The 16,665-nt window shown below is 42.6% G+C and overlaps 1 protein-coding gene across 2 annotated transcripts in view; it reads left to right on the top strand.

The window, feature by feature from the left end:
* The first annotated feature begins 626 nt into the window (after positions 1–626).
* Positions 627–16,665, top strand: part of GPATCH2L (G patch domain containing 2-like) — a 30,331-nt gene continuing 14,292 nt past the window's right edge. The window contains exons 1-7 of one of the 2 annotated variants that reach the window (XM_009077857.1): positions 627–1,291; positions 7,479–7,543; positions 10,343–10,519; positions 10,887–10,966; positions 12,971–13,038; positions 13,918–13,972; positions 15,939–16,024. In XM_009077857.1, the coding sequence (XP_009076105.1) occupies positions 633–1,291; positions 7,479–7,543; positions 10,343–10,519; positions 10,887–10,966; positions 12,971–13,038; positions 13,918–13,972; positions 15,939–16,024 (1,190 nt within the window). In that variant the 5' untranslated portion in view covers positions 627–632. Of the gene's footprint in view, positions 1,292–7,478; positions 7,544–10,342; positions 10,520–10,886; positions 10,967–12,970; positions 13,039–13,825; positions 13,866–13,917; positions 13,973–15,938; positions 16,025–16,665 lie in introns of both variants that reach the window. The other variant, XM_009077858.1, reaches the window with a different exon arrangement.

The raw sequence follows: 16,665 nt of genomic DNA, 5'->3' as shown, positions 1-16,665 counted from the left end.
GCCGTGAGGGGAGCGGTGTGCCCAGGACCTCGGGGTTGTCGCGCTGACAGCCCGGAGGCGGAAAGGATGGGATTTTTCGGCAATCGGAGTTGGGGCTCGGCCTCGGACACTCTGTTCTAAGCAGCCCGTGCGCCTCGTTTTGCTGTTGAAGTGATGCTGGCTTACAAATTGCCTGTTTTACCGTCTGTTTTACTCCCAGCTTTGCTGCTTGTCTACTTTTTGGAAGACTCGATCTGTTTGTCGAGCGGGCTACCCCTTCTCTGTGGCATACCAGTGCCAGGCAGCAAACTAGTTGCAGGCTTTTGTACCCTTAAGATGTGTAATAGAGCATGCTGCTTCAGCACAAAAGATGCAACCTTAAGGCCTTTTCAGACACAGAGCACTTCACCCAACCACTGCAGTAGTGAGATCTCTGCCACCGTGGCTAGAAGAGGGATTTAACCCTTGCCAAAAGGAAGGGTTAGGCCAAGAAGTAGTTGTCCTGCACTGGGTCCCCCCAGGCAAGTCTGAAGTAAGTGTCTAACTTGGTTAATGTTACAGGGGCTATGGTGTACTACAGTTTAGTGATGTGCTGGTAGTGGTGTTTATGCTTAGTGCTAATTGTTTGTTGTCATTTTTAGTAGGCGTTGCCAATGGATGAACTGGTGCATGACTTGGCCTCAGCCTTAGAGCAGACTTCAGAGCAAAACAAACTGGATGAGCTATGGGAAGAGATGGCCCTGAGCCCGCGGCAGCAGCGGCGTCAGCTTCGCAAGAGACGCGGCCGTAAGCGCCGCTCAGACTTTGCGCACCAGGCAGAGCACGCCTGCTGCTATAGCGAGGCCTCCGAGTCAAGCTTGGACGAAGCTGTCAAGGACTGCTGTGAGGTGCTGACAGCTAATTTCAGTGACTCTGATGACATGGCAGTGGTCAAACGACACCCAGCCCTTAGTGCCACCCTGAGGAGCAAGCAACACTTGTGGCATGAGTCAGACTCCTTTACAGAGAATGCACCCTGTCGCCCTCTCAGGCGCCGGCGGAAAGTCAAACGTGTGACATCAGAGGTGGCCGCCAGTCTCCAGCAAAAGCTCAGGGTGTCAGAGTGGAACTACGAGAGGGGCTGCAGGTTCAAGTCAGCCAAGAAACAGCGTCTTTCACGCTGGAAAGAAAATGCCCCGTGGACATCATCCAGTCATGGCCTTTGTGAATCGGGAGAGAATAGGCCTTTCCTCAGCAAAGGGGGAAGGAAGGAGCGGATGGAGTGTGAAGCTGATGATCAGAAACAGGGCTCAGATGAAAACATGTCGGAATGGTGAGATCTCGCTTTCTTCTCTGTGCTAGTCAGATGCCTGCCTTGCTTTCAGCTGCTTGTAAATCCTGTGCCTTTTTAGAAGTTCTGATTCAGTGCTGCTCTCTTTTTGAAGGGAAGAAGTATCTCAGCTACTTCTAAACTGTAGATTGTTTCCGAGTCTTTCCTGTCAATGCTGTATGATGACACAAAACATTTCCTTGAAAAGTTGGCAAGCTGATATTTCTGGCTCCTGTTACACAAGGAGTCCTCTGAAATGTCTGTGGCACTGCAGCTACAAAGTGGCATGTTTGTGGCCTGTGGTTTGGAGAGTAAATCCAGTTCTGGCACTTGTGTTGTGTGATTGATGTGAACTGATCTCAGTTTCTTGTTTTCAGAATTTACCATAAGTAGTATTAGAGAACAGATCCCATCTCCCATCATTACTGCTAGGTGCTGCATAAACCTCATTCTAAACATCTTGTTTGCAGTTCTGCATCTCTGCTCTGGGTCTGGAATAAGGTCCTGAAAGGCTAGCTATGGGGAGAATGTAGTCAGATGATAAAGAAGTTGAGGGAAATCTAGATTACTTACAGGAAAAGCCTGTGCAAATAGTGGAGTCTGGCCTGTCTTCATATCCAGAGTTTGTGGCAGAATCTCATACAAGGGATTAAAAAGAGGCATTTAAATGTAATGGTCTGAATTTATGTGTCGCTCCAGGGAAGTTTTTCCCTTGAATGTGACTTTTATTTGTTATGTAGAAGGTTTGGGGTTATAAAACTGCTTTTGTCCAAGGAGATTTTTCAGGTTAGAGAACAGGCAACTGCTGAGAATCAAATGGAGGAGATTTCTTAATGAATGGCATACAGAAAGTAAATGTGATTGTTTATTTTCTAATTATCATTGTGTAAAAAGCAGCAGACATTGAGGAAACATTTAAAACAAAAGTATTCTTTTTCATGGAACATGAGGTTTGGAACTCTACTGCAGGGCATTTTGGAGGTCAAAAATTTAAATATGTTCAAAAGGGGGATGTGAAACATACATTCATCAGGGGCTGTTAAACATTACAGCCCAGATGGACGATCCAGTTCAGGGAGTCCTTAAACTGCTGACTGCTAGAAGCTGGGGGAATATACAGAGGAGTCTGCATTTGTCCTGTTCTTACGTTCTTTTCTCAGGCATCCACTTGAGAAAAGGCACTGTCAAACAGAGGACAGTGGATTTGATCCAGTGTGATTGTTCACGTGTTAAGGTTCATTTAAGTGTTCTGACAGCTCCTGCAGTTTGTCAGAGTGGACTGGTGGCACTTCATTATTATGGCTTTGTGGATAATAGCTGGAAGTGCAAACTTCTCAGTGTCCCAGAAAATACCACTGAGAAAAGCTTAGCTTGTAATAAGTCCTCATTGTCCTGGTCCAGGGGACCACTATTGCACTTCTACTGGGCCAGTGTGGCTGGTATGTGACTGTTACAGGGTGGAAGTGGCAAAAATGTGGTCATTTTTATTTCCTTAACGGTGGCTTTTGTTTGCTAAAAGGTGGGTGCAAAGCGGGTCTTTAGAAGAGACTTGTGAATGCCTTTTTGCTGCTAGTTGTTAAAAGCACTTTTATCTTTTCAGAACTATTTGCTGGCATTCCAGGAAAAGGAATGTGCTGAGTAGCTCCTGAATGCTGCATGTCAGTGGTGATGGGGTGAGAGATCCCTTTACTTGATGTGGCAGTGATGGACAGTGTTCCTTGAGGTTGTTGAGTTATTTTCCACCAGTCAGAGTCTGTTCCATCATGTCAAACTTGAACTTAAACCAGCAGGCTTTCATCCAGCCTTTATTTGTGCCAGCCTTTGAAAGAGTAAATAAAGAGCTTTGTCTGGACTGTTACTTGAGGACCACGCTGGGAGATCACTTTGTTCTGTCTCAGTTGTCCCTTGCTCTCAAACTAATTATTGTGCAAGTGTATGCATCAAATGACACTTACCATCTGCTGCCAAATCCTTGGGATTCTCTTTGGAAAGCTAGGGGTTGGAATATTTGACCCCTCCAACACCACATGTGTGATCTGTGCTATGACTCACTAGGGAGGGTCAAAGTTGGAGGGAGAAATGCATACAACCCTCTTCACTGCAGAGTATCCCTCACGCAAGTGAAGGATCATGCTTTGGTCTCTGCTGCTCTAAATATAGCACTTTGCTGCTAGCAGCAGAGTGAAACTGGCTGTGCTTACCTCACTCCCACTGTGCTCTAGCTGTTTATTTCTGGTACAGTGAGAGAAGTACTTTGCACAGATGTATGACAAGGGCATATCCTGCGGAAGGGAGAAGAAAATTGGATGCCTAGGAGAGCGGATGGTGTGACTGTCATCGCAGGCTGATGGGAGAAAAGGTGACTGATGCTGCCTGTGGGACTTGGGAGCAATCTGTGGTGATCCAGTGATTTACAAAACACTTTCACACTAATTCCACCACTGTTCACTCCTCCCACAGCAGGAAGTGTCACAAAACAAAACGTGTGTTTTAAGCAAACCAGGTTGTATATTCAGAACTGATTTTCCCCCCACTTTTGTTTTCCTCCCCTCCACTGACACTTGCTTTTCTTTGTTATGCAGGAATGAATTTCTAAATGCTGAAACATTTTCTCTGCTTTCTGGGAGGCTTCTTATCCTAAGTCAGATCAAAACCCTACTGTATTCAGTCGATAAAGTCCCATTCACTGAGAAAGTCTTGGATATGGATTCTTAATGAGGAGATAGTTTCCTTGTTGGTCTCCATCCAGTCTTTTCCTGGAGGAAGGTGTGCTGCAGTATTGTGATTCAAAGTGTGCATGAAATGAAATCTTTGAAATTGTTTGCCCAGCATGGCAAAAGGTGAACACCAATTGAGAGAAGGGATGATGTGCAGGAACATGATGAGGAAGTGATGATGGTTCTGAATTGGGTAATGCCACGACTCAATGCACAATCTATAAATAGTTGTGGAAACAACAGAGGAAGCATGTGGTATTAGTTTAAGTAGTCATTTATTTGTGTGTTTGTACAAAAGTGAAAATTAACTGCTAAGACTTGTTAGAAGTAACATGCCCTTCTGTCCCTTAATGCTTTGAGATTCTCTGCAGCAAAGGCAAATTATATATTGAGTGCAGAAGTTCTTTCTGCTGTTAGTCTAAGCTGAGTGCTTCCAGAATGGTCTGGTTTGGTTGGAGGGCAGAGCAAACCATAGTACAAGAGCTGTCTGAAAAATCACTTTGGTGTGCTTGCTAGTGAAAGATGTGCAGTTTGTCTCATCCATGTTCAAGTGCCAGAACTCTTAATGTGACTTTTTCAACCCCGGGGTTCTACTGACCTGCTGGTGCTGTGTGACTTCACTGACTGATGTATTTGTTGTGGTTTACCCCAGATAGGCAGGTCAGCCCCACACAGCTGCCTGCTCACTGCCTACAGTGCAATCAGGGAGAGAAATGGAAGAACAAAAGTGAGAAAACTCACGGGTTGAGGTCAAGTCAGTTTAGTAGATAAAGCAAAAGCTATGAGTGCAGCAAAGCAAAATAAGGAATTTGCTACTTCCTATCAGTAGGCAGACGTCCAGCCATCTCCAGGAATGTACAGCTCCATCATTTGTAGCAGTTTTTTGGAAGACCAACGATGTAACTTCCTTCCTCCTTATTTTTCCCAGCTTTAATTGCTAAGCATGATGTCATGTGGTGTGGGATGTTCCTCTGGTCAGTTGGGGTCAGCTGTCCAGCAGTGTCCCCTCATTTTCTTGTGCACCCCCAGCCTAGTCATTGGCAGGGCAGTGTGAGAAACAGACAGCCCTTGGTGCTGCCTAAGTGTTGCTCAGCAGTAGCTAAAACATCTGTGTTTTCAATGCTCTTTTGGTCACAAATTCAAAACATAGAACCGTAGAGCTACTAAGAGTAAAATTTAACTCTATGCCAGCCAAAACCAGTAGAATATTCTGGCCTGAGAGTGTAACTATTGCTCATCCTGAGTGTGCAGTCAAGTTGCTTTACCCTTTGGAAGGGAGCTGTTTTGATGACAGCCTGCAGTGGCATTCAAGGGTCTGGCTAAGCTGATGAATTGGAGGCCAGTCTCTCCATAAAGAAAAAATTCCTCTCTCTTGGAAGGCAAGTGACAAAGACAGAGTGTTCAGCTTCCCCTCCTTCTCCAGCCCAGCCTGACCTTCTGCAGCCCCTCGGTGCCTCTTGTTTTCTTATTTTTATAGAAAATCAATATCCCTCCTGACACAAACAATAGCTCAGGCAAAAGAATAAATGGGGGAAACCTGAGATCTCTGTCCATCACCTCTCACTTTAACTCCCCCAAACTATTTAATTATAAGCATGCTTTGCTCCAGGTGTTTGCAACAGTGAAATTGCTAAATGAGGACCGTTTTAACCAAAGATTGGGTGATCAATAACACTCTATAGCAGTAGCTTGTCGGATCAATAGCATTCATTATTTCATGGTTAAGGTAAGTAGCCTCCTTTGCAAGTGGAGGTCATTAATCAGTGCTCACTGGACCTGCAGAAAGGCTTGTGTAGGAGTCTAGTTTGTGTTCAGCCCTGAAGTGCAAAAGGGGTGATGAAGAGGGTGAGATCCCTGGAAGTTCTTTTCCAGTAAAGCACTAGCAGTGATGCTTATCTATTAGGACCTAAAGAGCTCATGGTGCAATGGGATGTTTAAAGTGTTGTTAGTACGTGAATGGAATCTTGACAGTGCTTTTTCCTTTCTCAGACACCTTTCCTCTGAGGATGCTAAAACTCCTATGAAACAGTCACTCAATCCTCGCATCTGTTGCTTGTGAGGTCTGTTAATCCAAGGTAGCGAAAGGGAGAGCAGACACTCTAAGAGATGTACCCAGGATCATACAGGGAGTTGGTAGGAGAGCTAGGCATGAAATGATGTAACTCATGGTTCTCAGTCCCTGGCCTTAATTGTATGTGGGAGAGTGAATGGATGGCCAAGCTTTGTAATGGTTTAATTTGGAATTGGATATTAACTTACGTACTGAAATGTGGGGATGGTGTACAGATTGTTCATCCTTTCAGTGTAAATGGCCTTTATACAGTGATGAAGATGCAGAGTTTGTAGATATCCAGCACAGTGAGTTGACTTGGCTGTGCTTTAGAGTGCATTTCCTAAGAGCAATAATATGCTCACACGATGGGTTTTTATTGTGTGCCTGCACTTCTTTGGGGTGGCATATTTTGTGGTCCCTCATCATTCAGGCTTTTGAATCAAAGGGTTTCCAGTTGGTATTGGTGTCTAGTATGATCCAATTTCCCTGGAAAAGATGAATCCAGGGATACTTTCAAACAGCCTGCCCTGATCAGAGGTTGATGCTAGTGCCAGGTTATACCTGACGTTCGCATGTAATCTCTTAGTGCTCAGGGAGTGAGCAGTGAGTGGTTTCTGCTTGTCCTGGTATCTCTAAGCTAAATTGGAGGAAGTATTGCCCAAAGTGTCCAAGGATTGATTTAATATCAGCATTAAATCCATCAGATCCTTGGGACTGACTTGAGCATGTACTTCTGCTACAAATATTCATCCAGCTTCACAGTCAATTAATGGCTTTCTACACGTTAATTTCTGGCTTTATTCTTTTGTTCAAGAATTAAGCTCATCTAACTGCTTCAGCAAATGCAAAGTGTGCTGTACCAAGGCTGCATTCAGCAGCAGCAAGTCGTGCTGTGCTTAGGTGTTTAGCTGAAAAGTTGTGAACAAACCAGCTGCTCTTCACTCAAAAAAAAATAATAAAAATTGCTGTAGTTTGAAGGGGGTTTGTGTGCCAGTGTAACATTTTTGAGAAAAAGGAATCTGAAGTAGAAAATTCAGAGGCTTTTCAGTAGCTGTTAAGTGACCCAAGGACAGAGTTTTTAACTGTCACTTAAATTCCTGGTGAGTATTCCAGACAGTGTCATAGTTAGGTTATTAACTCTCTAGTACCTGAGGCAAATGCCATTGTATCAATTACTTTTTGATAACTTAGAACTGAAGTAGATAAAAGATTTTACTCTTTTTTTCAAGTGATGCAGCATGGCTAGGTTTTAACAGAAAGCAGTTTCTCACAGTTCTAGAGCCAGCCCTGTATCTGAAATGCAATTCTTGTGAGACATGTGAAGCATTTTGGTCTTGGAGAACTAGTAGAATATAGTAAAGTGGTTTTTATTTTGTGCCTGCAAATTGTAACCATGTTATTTTCCCTGTTTTTGTTCCAGTGAAACCAGCAGTGTATGCAGCAGCAGTGATACTGGCCTGTTTACCAATGATGAGGGCCGCCAAGGTAACAGCTGTCCTGGGATTTTCCTCATGTGTTCCTAGGGAATTGTTCTTCCTTTCTTTACGAATATGAAGAAAGATCTATGTTTGAAGAGGATAGAGAGGGAAGTATGGGAGAGAAGCCAGTGGCAGGGAGGGGCTAGAAGTTAAGAAATGAGCTGAGGGCCACAAAGGTGTAATGTTGGTAACACTACACTCTTGCTGCTGAAATACTTAGTATATAAAATCCATAATATTTGAATTATAAGAAGCTATTATTATGCATAGGCACAGAAATACAAGAGGAATTTGAGAGCTCTCCATACTGAAAGAGCATAGCTTATGATTTTTTCTATAGGTGTTTTAATTTTGTCTACATACCATTAGTTCCTGAATCTGTTAGTTGTTTTCTCTATGGGCAGGAAGAGAAGATGTGGGAATAAAAAAATCACTTAGTACTTACAAGTCACCTAATAGACTGTGCTAAGAAGATGACAGTAATATGTGATAGGTTTTATTTCTTTAAATACATGTTCCTCCCTTGCTTTTGTTTGCCTTAGTTGAACCCAGTATTTTCAATGTTGTAGAAATGATTTCTTAGGATTTTTGAGTGTGAAGTGTAACCATTTATTAATGACAGCACAGTGTCCAGTTTATGGGGCGTATGGCAGAAATAAGTGTGAAATAGGTTGTAGTAGGCACATAGACACTCAGGACTATTATATTTATTTATATATATGTATATACTTGTCTATATGCTTGCCCTATATACTTGCCCTGGTTTTATACACTGTTTTAGATATTAACCTTTGGCTACTACCTGAAGTAGGATACTCAGTATATAAGAACATGTAGAATATACGACTTTAGATAAATTAATAAAATCCAATTACAGCCTTCCCTGTCTAGGTACTAGAAGAGGTTTGACATTCTAGTCATTGGACCTCTGTCTATTCAAACAGTTTATATTATAATAAGTTTCTGGCCAAGATGTTTTAGCTTACAGTTATGTTAAAAGGGTTAAAAAATATTGTGGCACTTTGAGGCTAAATAAGAAATAGCTCCCTTTCCTCTTTTTTTTCTTTTTCTTTTTGAGAATTTCTAGTCATAAAGTAAATAAAAAACCCCAGCTGTCCATGTCAGGGAGATGGAGAGAGCACAATTTTTTTTTTGACACAGATTATCAGATCAGAAATAATTTTCTAGTACAATTTCAAACTGAACAATGGGAAATTTAAGATAGCAGTGTATTGAAATGAATGTAATTTTTCCCTCCTTTTGAGGTTGCATCATGTAATATTTGTGCTGTTGCTAATCTAATAAGTTGTCTTTGCAATTACACATACCAGCACACTTCTGTGAGCAGAGAATGGTCCTAGTTTATAATTTAAGTCTAAGGTGTGTGTGGGGTTGTTTTGGTTTTGTTACATGCATTGGGATCTCTCACAGTGAAAATTACTGCAATATTAGCACGTGATCCTGATGTTAAATTTTGTCTTGTGGAAGTAGTGATTTGAGATATGACAGTGCACTGTGCTCAAAGACACAAAACTAGGAATAGTTTTGCACAAATTGTGATCACTTAGATCATATTTTGGATCACTAAGATAACTGTCCAACATTACTTAGTTTTAATTTACCATGAGGTGGAGACAGGATATTTATATTTTCAGATATAAATGGTAGGCCAACTGATACATCAGAAATAAAAAATAATGTCAGAGCTTTGGGCTGAAGTGTTCTGGTTGTCCTGCCTGTTGCTGATTGGACTTGGTTTTGTGTGTTGCTGCTTCTGTTATGTGCAAGATTGAAGCATTCGTACTAGGATGAGTTTTTTCACTTTCTCTTGGGCATAATGGACTTCGGTCAGGAATGATCTAACTGGGTGAGGAAAGGAGAGTGAGTGGGGATGCTTGAGTTGAGACTTAATGGTAGGCAAATCAGAGTTCTCCCTAAGTCAGGTGTGTTAGTTTTTTAAGGCGAGATGAAGTACCTTGTAATTACATGGAACTGTTTGTCAGTTGGGCTGCTGAAAAGCTACTGTGTAAGGTTCTTTGCCCTCCTCCTGCTTTCTTCATATGCTGCTCATGTGCTCTCAGAGAATTTCTGGCTAGACAGGTTTACCACGAATGGTGTCTGATGCAGTTCAGTTTTAGACTGCAACTGGATTAATTCCAGTGTCCCAGCTTTATGGAGATTTTGGTCATGACTTCTGTTGCTGCTGCTTTAGTTTTGCAGAGTGTTTGTAGTTCTGACAGGTTTTATGAAATTTTGATTGAGAAGGACTCACAGCATGTGTAGTACTTAAACTGAGAGTGACCATTTCTGATAGTTGCCTGTTTTCCTCTTAGCTGCTGTCATAGGAGACTAGGGATCTTTCTCATCAGTGAGTATGCTCCTTTTGCTTACTCTGTGAACCTGGTCTTCTCTTGTGAAGTCTCTCTCGTGACAGCCTATAACGTGTGCCAAAGGATTGGCCTCTACCTCTGTCACAGTAATTACTTCAGAGAAAGAGTTCTGCATAAGACATCACACAACACTGAACTAAGGTTGATGAGATGCAGTAGCAACAGAGTGCTAAAGCTGCCCTAGGCAGGTCTATAAAGACGGCTTTGTTCTATAGGGAAATTCTGTAGACTGATGAGTTGGATAGTTTAAAGCATTTAGTGAGGCCCCATAGTCACTGAGGATCATTGAAACAGAATGCAAATATAAGGCACTTCAGGAAGGAATTTGTAATGAGACTTCAGCTGTTTCACGTCCATATATGCCTAGTTGTAGTATTTTGATGTTATTTGTGGCTAATTCCATCCTGTTTCTTTAGGAGATGATGAGCAAAGTGATTGGTTTTATGAAGGAGAATGTGTTCCAGGATTCACCGTCCCCAACCTTCTTCCCAAGTGGGGAGCTGATCACCGATCTGAAGTGGAGAGGATTGACTCAGGCCTGGACAAGCTCTCGGTTTCCACGTTCCTTTTGCCCTCACGGCCAGCTCAGAGAGGTGAGGTCCATAGGGAAGGCCACGTATTTGAGATCTTCTGATGTGATGGCAAGAATAGTTTCTGTTTGTAGGTGTTGCATTTAAACTGGCATTGGTAATCTCTCTTGGTTTTTTTCATGATCCAATTAAAAGAGGCTGCACTATAGGAGAGTTTGCTGAAGTACCCCTACGAAGTGCCCACATTCTTGAGTGTTTTTTTTAATAGAGATTTTATTTGATTTGTGAATAAATTGGTGTACTTACATCTTGTAGATTGAGAAATGAGAGACAGAGGATCTGATTTGATTACTGAACTGTTTTTCCTGGTGGTTTTGTCAGGGATAATCTTCTGTGTTCATTGCTCAGTTTCTCTGGGTTTGGTTTTCAGGATTTCACGCTCGTCTGAATCGCCTTCCAGGAGCTGCTGCCCGCTGCCTCCGAAAAGGTCGGAGGAGGCTTGTTGGCAAGGTATGCCCTTTTGAAAGGTGATCATTTTGTATTTCCAATGCTGATCAGTCCTGAAGTACTATTCTAAGATATCATGTGAATTGTTTTCTGCCAGAAGTGGCCGTGTTCATTTTTTGTTTCATGTATTGTTTGATTTGTTTAACTGCTCTGACTGCCAGAAGTTGATTGAGTGACTGAGTGGATTTTAAGTCAGGTTTGGAGTGGCAAAGACAGTTGATCAGTGCTAAAAGCAGTGTGAGAGGAGGCCTGAAGATGAATGACAGGGAACATAAATATCAGGAAGATTTAGATAGAATGTAGGGGAAAATGATGATGGCATGAGACTTATGCATGCTCATTGAGACTGCAAGGGCAGAGAGGTGGCTCAAAGGTGAAGGAAGACCAAATTTTAGATGTGGAAGCAGACTGATATGAATGGCAACAAAGGAAGGTGGTTTTAGCAGTTGCATTTTTAGTGGGGAGACAGAAGAGTAGAAGGATATATACAGTAATGCAGACAAAGCTACCCTAAGCCATTGACTAGGTTTATTTTACGTAGGGCAAACAAGAAACAATATTAGTCCATTTTCTAAAAGAATAAGCAGTACTTTGCAGATATCCCTCTCTCTTTTAGACGGACACACCGAGTTGGGTCCATGTCATGGGGCATTGAGTGCTGCTGTTTGTTATGTTTCTGAGACTGAAGGTGTTGGCTGTGTTTGGCTTTTCTTTTTATTGGGATGTGCTCTGTGCTTTTGAAAATACTGGCATAAGTTCTGAGCTAACTGCCTATAGAGTCTGCTAGCAAGGTGTGTTAAAGGGACTCAGAGTCTGGAGGAGTGCAACAGCTGTCTTCTGTTCAGTCATACTTGAAAGATCCTTTTTTGCCTCTTCTTGCTTCCACTCACCTTGTTTAGTTGTAACCAGCATTTAAAATATGAACCCTCAGCTGGCAAGAGGCTGGCTTTGGGTAGGGTTCCTCAGGCTACCTGCAAGTGGCTGGGCCTGTCAGCACACCTCTAATGATCCAAATGAGAAGGATAATATTTACTTGTTTAATTCATCTTCATCACCTTAAAGGGATCTTTGTCATTTGCAGCGGAGGTCACTGCTCCCCCTTCCCCATCTCTTTCGAAATGTAATCATAAATAATGAGTTTCATTCAGAGCTCCCCGCCAGCGAGCTGCTAATTACCAAAAGTACAGCTTGTAATTTACACAGTAATAAACCGTAAATTTAAACATTATGGCACTTTAAGTTGATAATTTTCCTGCTGTAACAAATAGCCCATCTTTCACCCCTGCTGCTACAACTGCCCCCAAACTTTGAGTGTGTTTTGCCTATGTACCTGGCACAAATGAACCTTACCTGTGAAAGACTTTCACCTTCATCTTCAGACCCTTACTGCAAAGTATTCTACTTCCTTGGAGCTGCTATGCAGATACGAACAGCTGGTGCTTCAGGCTGTGCGTATACATATATGCCAGCATCAAGTATATGCACTGGGCAGTGTCTTGCAGGAAGCAACATGTTCCCAGAGCAAGTCCTTTCTCCTAGATCTACCTTTACTTTAGCTGCTAGAGCTCCTGCTGCTGAATTGCTGCTTTCAGAAAGGGCAAAAGCTTCATGCTTTTGCTTCTTGTTTCATTCATCTGTGCTTGGTGAATCCCCACTGTTAGTGGAACAGTGTAGTGTCTTGTCTCTCAGCCTGTTGCTGGCCCAGCTGACCCCAGCAACCTGGGAAGAAGCACTTCTCAGCCATTTCCCTTGTTCTTAACTCCATCCTCATGCTGCATACTTTGTACTGGTCTAGTCCTTGGTGTGCCCCTGTGCAAGCAAATATAATCTCTAAAATGGTAAAAACCAAGCCTCACAAATAAAACAGGGGGTTTCTGGCATTCTAACTAGTTCAGTCAGTTAGGCTCTAAAAGGAGAGGGTGACTGTGTTCTTACTGGCAACAGCAAACTATTATGTCTGCTCACTGTGTGAGAGTTTGCAACCTTTTGCCTGTCTTTGTGTTTCAGGAGACCTCCATGAGCACTCTGGGCACCGAGAGGCTAGGTCATATTGTTAGTGATCCACGCCAGAAAGAGTAAGGCCCTTTGTAGAACTTTGTGATGGGAGGAAGAACTCTAGGATCTGTCCCTCCTGGGGCTGAAGGGAGTGAAATGCTGGGTGGTAACTTAGGCATAACCTGTGGAATGGGAAACAGTAGTCTACTGATGGCTTCTGTCTTCTCATTTGCAATTGCTGGCTTCCCTTTTGCTTATAAGGCTGTCTCAGTGTGTGGACACTGCTCAAATGCCTTATTGTTTACAGTCAGCTTCTTCTTATTTTTCCTCCCTTGTAATGTGCCATTGCAATAACTGCAGATCTTTTGCACAGTAAGAGAAGACTGAACCCTGTATGTTAGGTTTTTTTAAATGCTTTGGTGTGGAGTCACACTATGGGCACATACCCAGACTGCAGAAATGATACTGACAAGGCAGCCACGAAATTGCTTTCTCTTTCTTTGGTGTTCTGTCTCCTTCCCCAATTAGTGTATTTAAATTGTAGTCAGCACGGGAAATAGTCATGGTGCCTGTCCTTTGGCATCCTGCTAATGCTATTCTTGTTGGGGAATGGGTAGGTAAGGATGGCACCTCTTGATGGCAGTGCAGTGGGTCCAGCCTTCCCCAGCTGATACCTAGTTTTCTTCCTTGCATCTGAAATTTGTTGTTTGTAATACGAGTCCTGATGATGTTTAATCTTTTTCCTTCTCCCTCCATCTTTGTTCTTCCCTTCCCCTTCTCTTCCTACCCCCAACCCTCCTTTCTTCCCTGCTCTGTTCGTTCCTTGGCATTGCTCCCACCTGTCCTTTCGACTCTGCCTCCTTCCAGTTTTTGGTTACCATCCATGGGGAAGAGAGATCGCAACCAGGTAAGCTGACTCTGCTCTTCCTTTTTTATTTTCTTGGTTTTCTTCTCTCTAGAAAGAACACAGTGCTGGCTTCTGATTTCCCACACACTGTGACCTGTGCGCATGAGGTAAGGGAGCCCTGTCCCTTCTCATTTTGTTAACTGATGTCTTCTGGGCTTTGAACACAAGCCCCTGCTCAGACATTATATTGTCTATTTAAATTGAATAGCTCAGGAACTCCTTTTGTTTATCGCCCTGTTGCAGGTTAGTGTAGGCCTTCTTCTCTGACAGTGAGTGGGAGGGAAAATGCCTCTAGACAGGAGGAGCTTTGGCTGCTCAAATTCCATAAGAATTGGAACATTTTTCTTTTTAAGTGCTTTGTTTTGCCTTGTTTGGCTCAGGCTTCTACCTGATAGTCTCTTCAACAGAGAAGGGGAAAAAATGATGGGCTTAAATTGTGTAGGTAAATAGCAGCTGCAACAGGAAAATGTAAGGAGCGATAAGCAAGAGAAATAGGCATTCTTGAACCAAAATTTTTGTGTGTGCACTTTTATGTTCTCCAGTAAGTCTTCCATAGCTTCAGTTTTAGGAGGCTTCTTTACTTAAGGTTCTTAATAGCTGAAAGCTAAGAGGATCTTCCATTGGGGCAGTTGGGTTCTGACAGTGTTCCTAGCCCTGCACACTCCCTTCTATTCTTTTGCGACTTGTTTTATGGTTGGTGAGCAGTAGCATTGAAATCTGTTTTTCCCTTGAGGTGACTAAAATATATATATATGGCAAGAAATAATTTTCAGGCCTTTGTGCAATTGTGTATTTTCCATTAATGAGAACATTTCACATACTGCTCTTATATTTCTACAGATAAGAGTGGTAACTACATAAGCTTTAAAATGACCAGAATGACTTTTGCTTTTCTTAAATAAACATCTACAGAGGGTTCCTGGTGATTCCCTACTGTGCAGTTGCAGAGTTACTTCACTGGCAGTAAACTAACAGTCCAACTTAAGGAGAAGCTCCCTGATAGCAGCAGCTTTGTGTTGCATCTTCTTTCTCAGAAAGGTTGAGAGTAAAGGCCCATTACTGAGTTCTAGAGTTGCAGATAGCTTGTATGATGAGTCCTGCTACAGTTGTGGATTATTCATTTGTCCTTATTTCAAAGTGCATCAGTAATCCTAGTAACACAAGAGAAGTGTATTTATCACCAATCTGGAGATTGGTGTAGCACTTCGCAAAGCAGATGGAAATTACATTTCCTGCTTGAGGTGTGAATGATAAGTAAAGAGGAGATGCTGAATGGGAGTGTAATGCAGGTACCCCAGAGAAACTAGCAGTCTAAACCAAAGTTTGCTCCATGGATTGATTGACCAGATTATTCCATTTCTGCCCTGACCATTAAAAACCCTGATGCTTGCATCTTCTACAACCAGCTAGCTTGCATAGGTTTGATGCTTTCAGGATTTGCCTACTGTGTGTCTAACAAAGGATTTCAGATAAGCCTGACCATGCAGTGTTTCAGAAATTAGTTTAAGCAGCTTGCAGAGACAACTTGTGAGAGGGGGTGGAAGTGGAAGGAGCAGTTCACTTGCTGTGCAATGAATTAGGAGCTCAGTGTGAACTGAACCTGATGAGCCTGAGTCTTCTAGAGGTCTGTTTCAGTGATACATACAACCATAGGGAATACAGGAACTGCTCTGTAGGAAGTTATGTGCTTGCATCATTCATATCAAGTGACTTTTCTCTCTACAATGTGAAGGTAGACAGGAGGCTTTCTGGAAGAGAAGCAGACTTTTTGCTCATGGCATGCAGGGGTAGAGCTTTTGTGCTCTTAGTCAGCCAGCATTTTTAATAATGTGAGTTGAAAGAGGGAGTGTGCTAATGCTGCCTGTTGTGGGAAGGTGGTTATGAGATTTGCTATTGCACCCTTTGTGCTGCCTTTTGTCTGAAGTGGGAGACTGTTCTCATCTTGTCTCACCCCTTGAGGTGTCAGAAAGGTCTTATACTGTATGAACAACTGTAGGGAATAGGTCTGAGCAGCTGTATCTGGAGAGTATTTCTTTTAACGCTTTTCTTAAATAAAATCTCTTGACTTTCCAGTTCAATCCACTATCTCCTCTGTACTCTCTGGATGTGCTTGCTGATGCTTCCCACCGAAGATGCTCACCAGCACACTGCACTGCCAGGTAACTCCCTTGCTCTGCTCTGTTGGGGTTGTCTCACTTCCCTCTCATAGTTCTCTTCAGTAGTACTGTATGGTCTGAACAATACTCGTGGACTTGTAAGTTAATGCACTTTTCCCTAGGAAGCCCATGTTCAACTTAGCATAAAATGTACCAATGCAGTGTATTTAAGAATCTCAATACACAAAGCACTTAGAGTGTATGAAACAGTGTATGACAGACAGGCAGAACATACTGTGCTTTTAGAAATAACTGTAATCTGTTCTGGAATGTGCGGTGAGTTGCTGCAAGTCTGTTGTATGTGTACAAATGGGCACAGTGTCATTGGCCACTATTAAAATCAGAGCAAGATGAGAGGGAAAGTGTTGACAAGCTCATGTGGGTGACATACTGAGGCATTTTGGTATCCTGGGTGTCTAAAATAGACCCTCTGAGCAGATTCAGAGCTCCCCTGAGGTGACCTCTAATGGCTTGATATCCCTCTCTATTGCTATAACTGAAATTTAGATCTGGTCTGGCCAAACGCTGAGATATATTTGAGTCTGCATAGTTGGGGTTAATATACTATTCGGGCACCTTCTGCTGACTAATCCTAAATTAAATTCAAGCATTGGCCTTAGAGGTGACTTGTGCTGCAGGTGACT

This window comes from Acanthisitta chloris, unplaced genomic scaffold, assembly GCF_000695815.1.
Source record: "Acanthisitta chloris isolate BGI_N310 unplaced genomic scaffold, ASM69581v1 scaffold5937, whole genome shotgun sequence".
NCBI classification, from domain to species: Eukaryota; Metazoa; Chordata; class Aves; order Passeriformes; family Acanthisittidae; genus Acanthisitta; species Acanthisitta chloris.
Note: the sequence above shows the minus strand (reverse complement) of the source record. Positions and strands in the feature narration are given on the sequence as shown.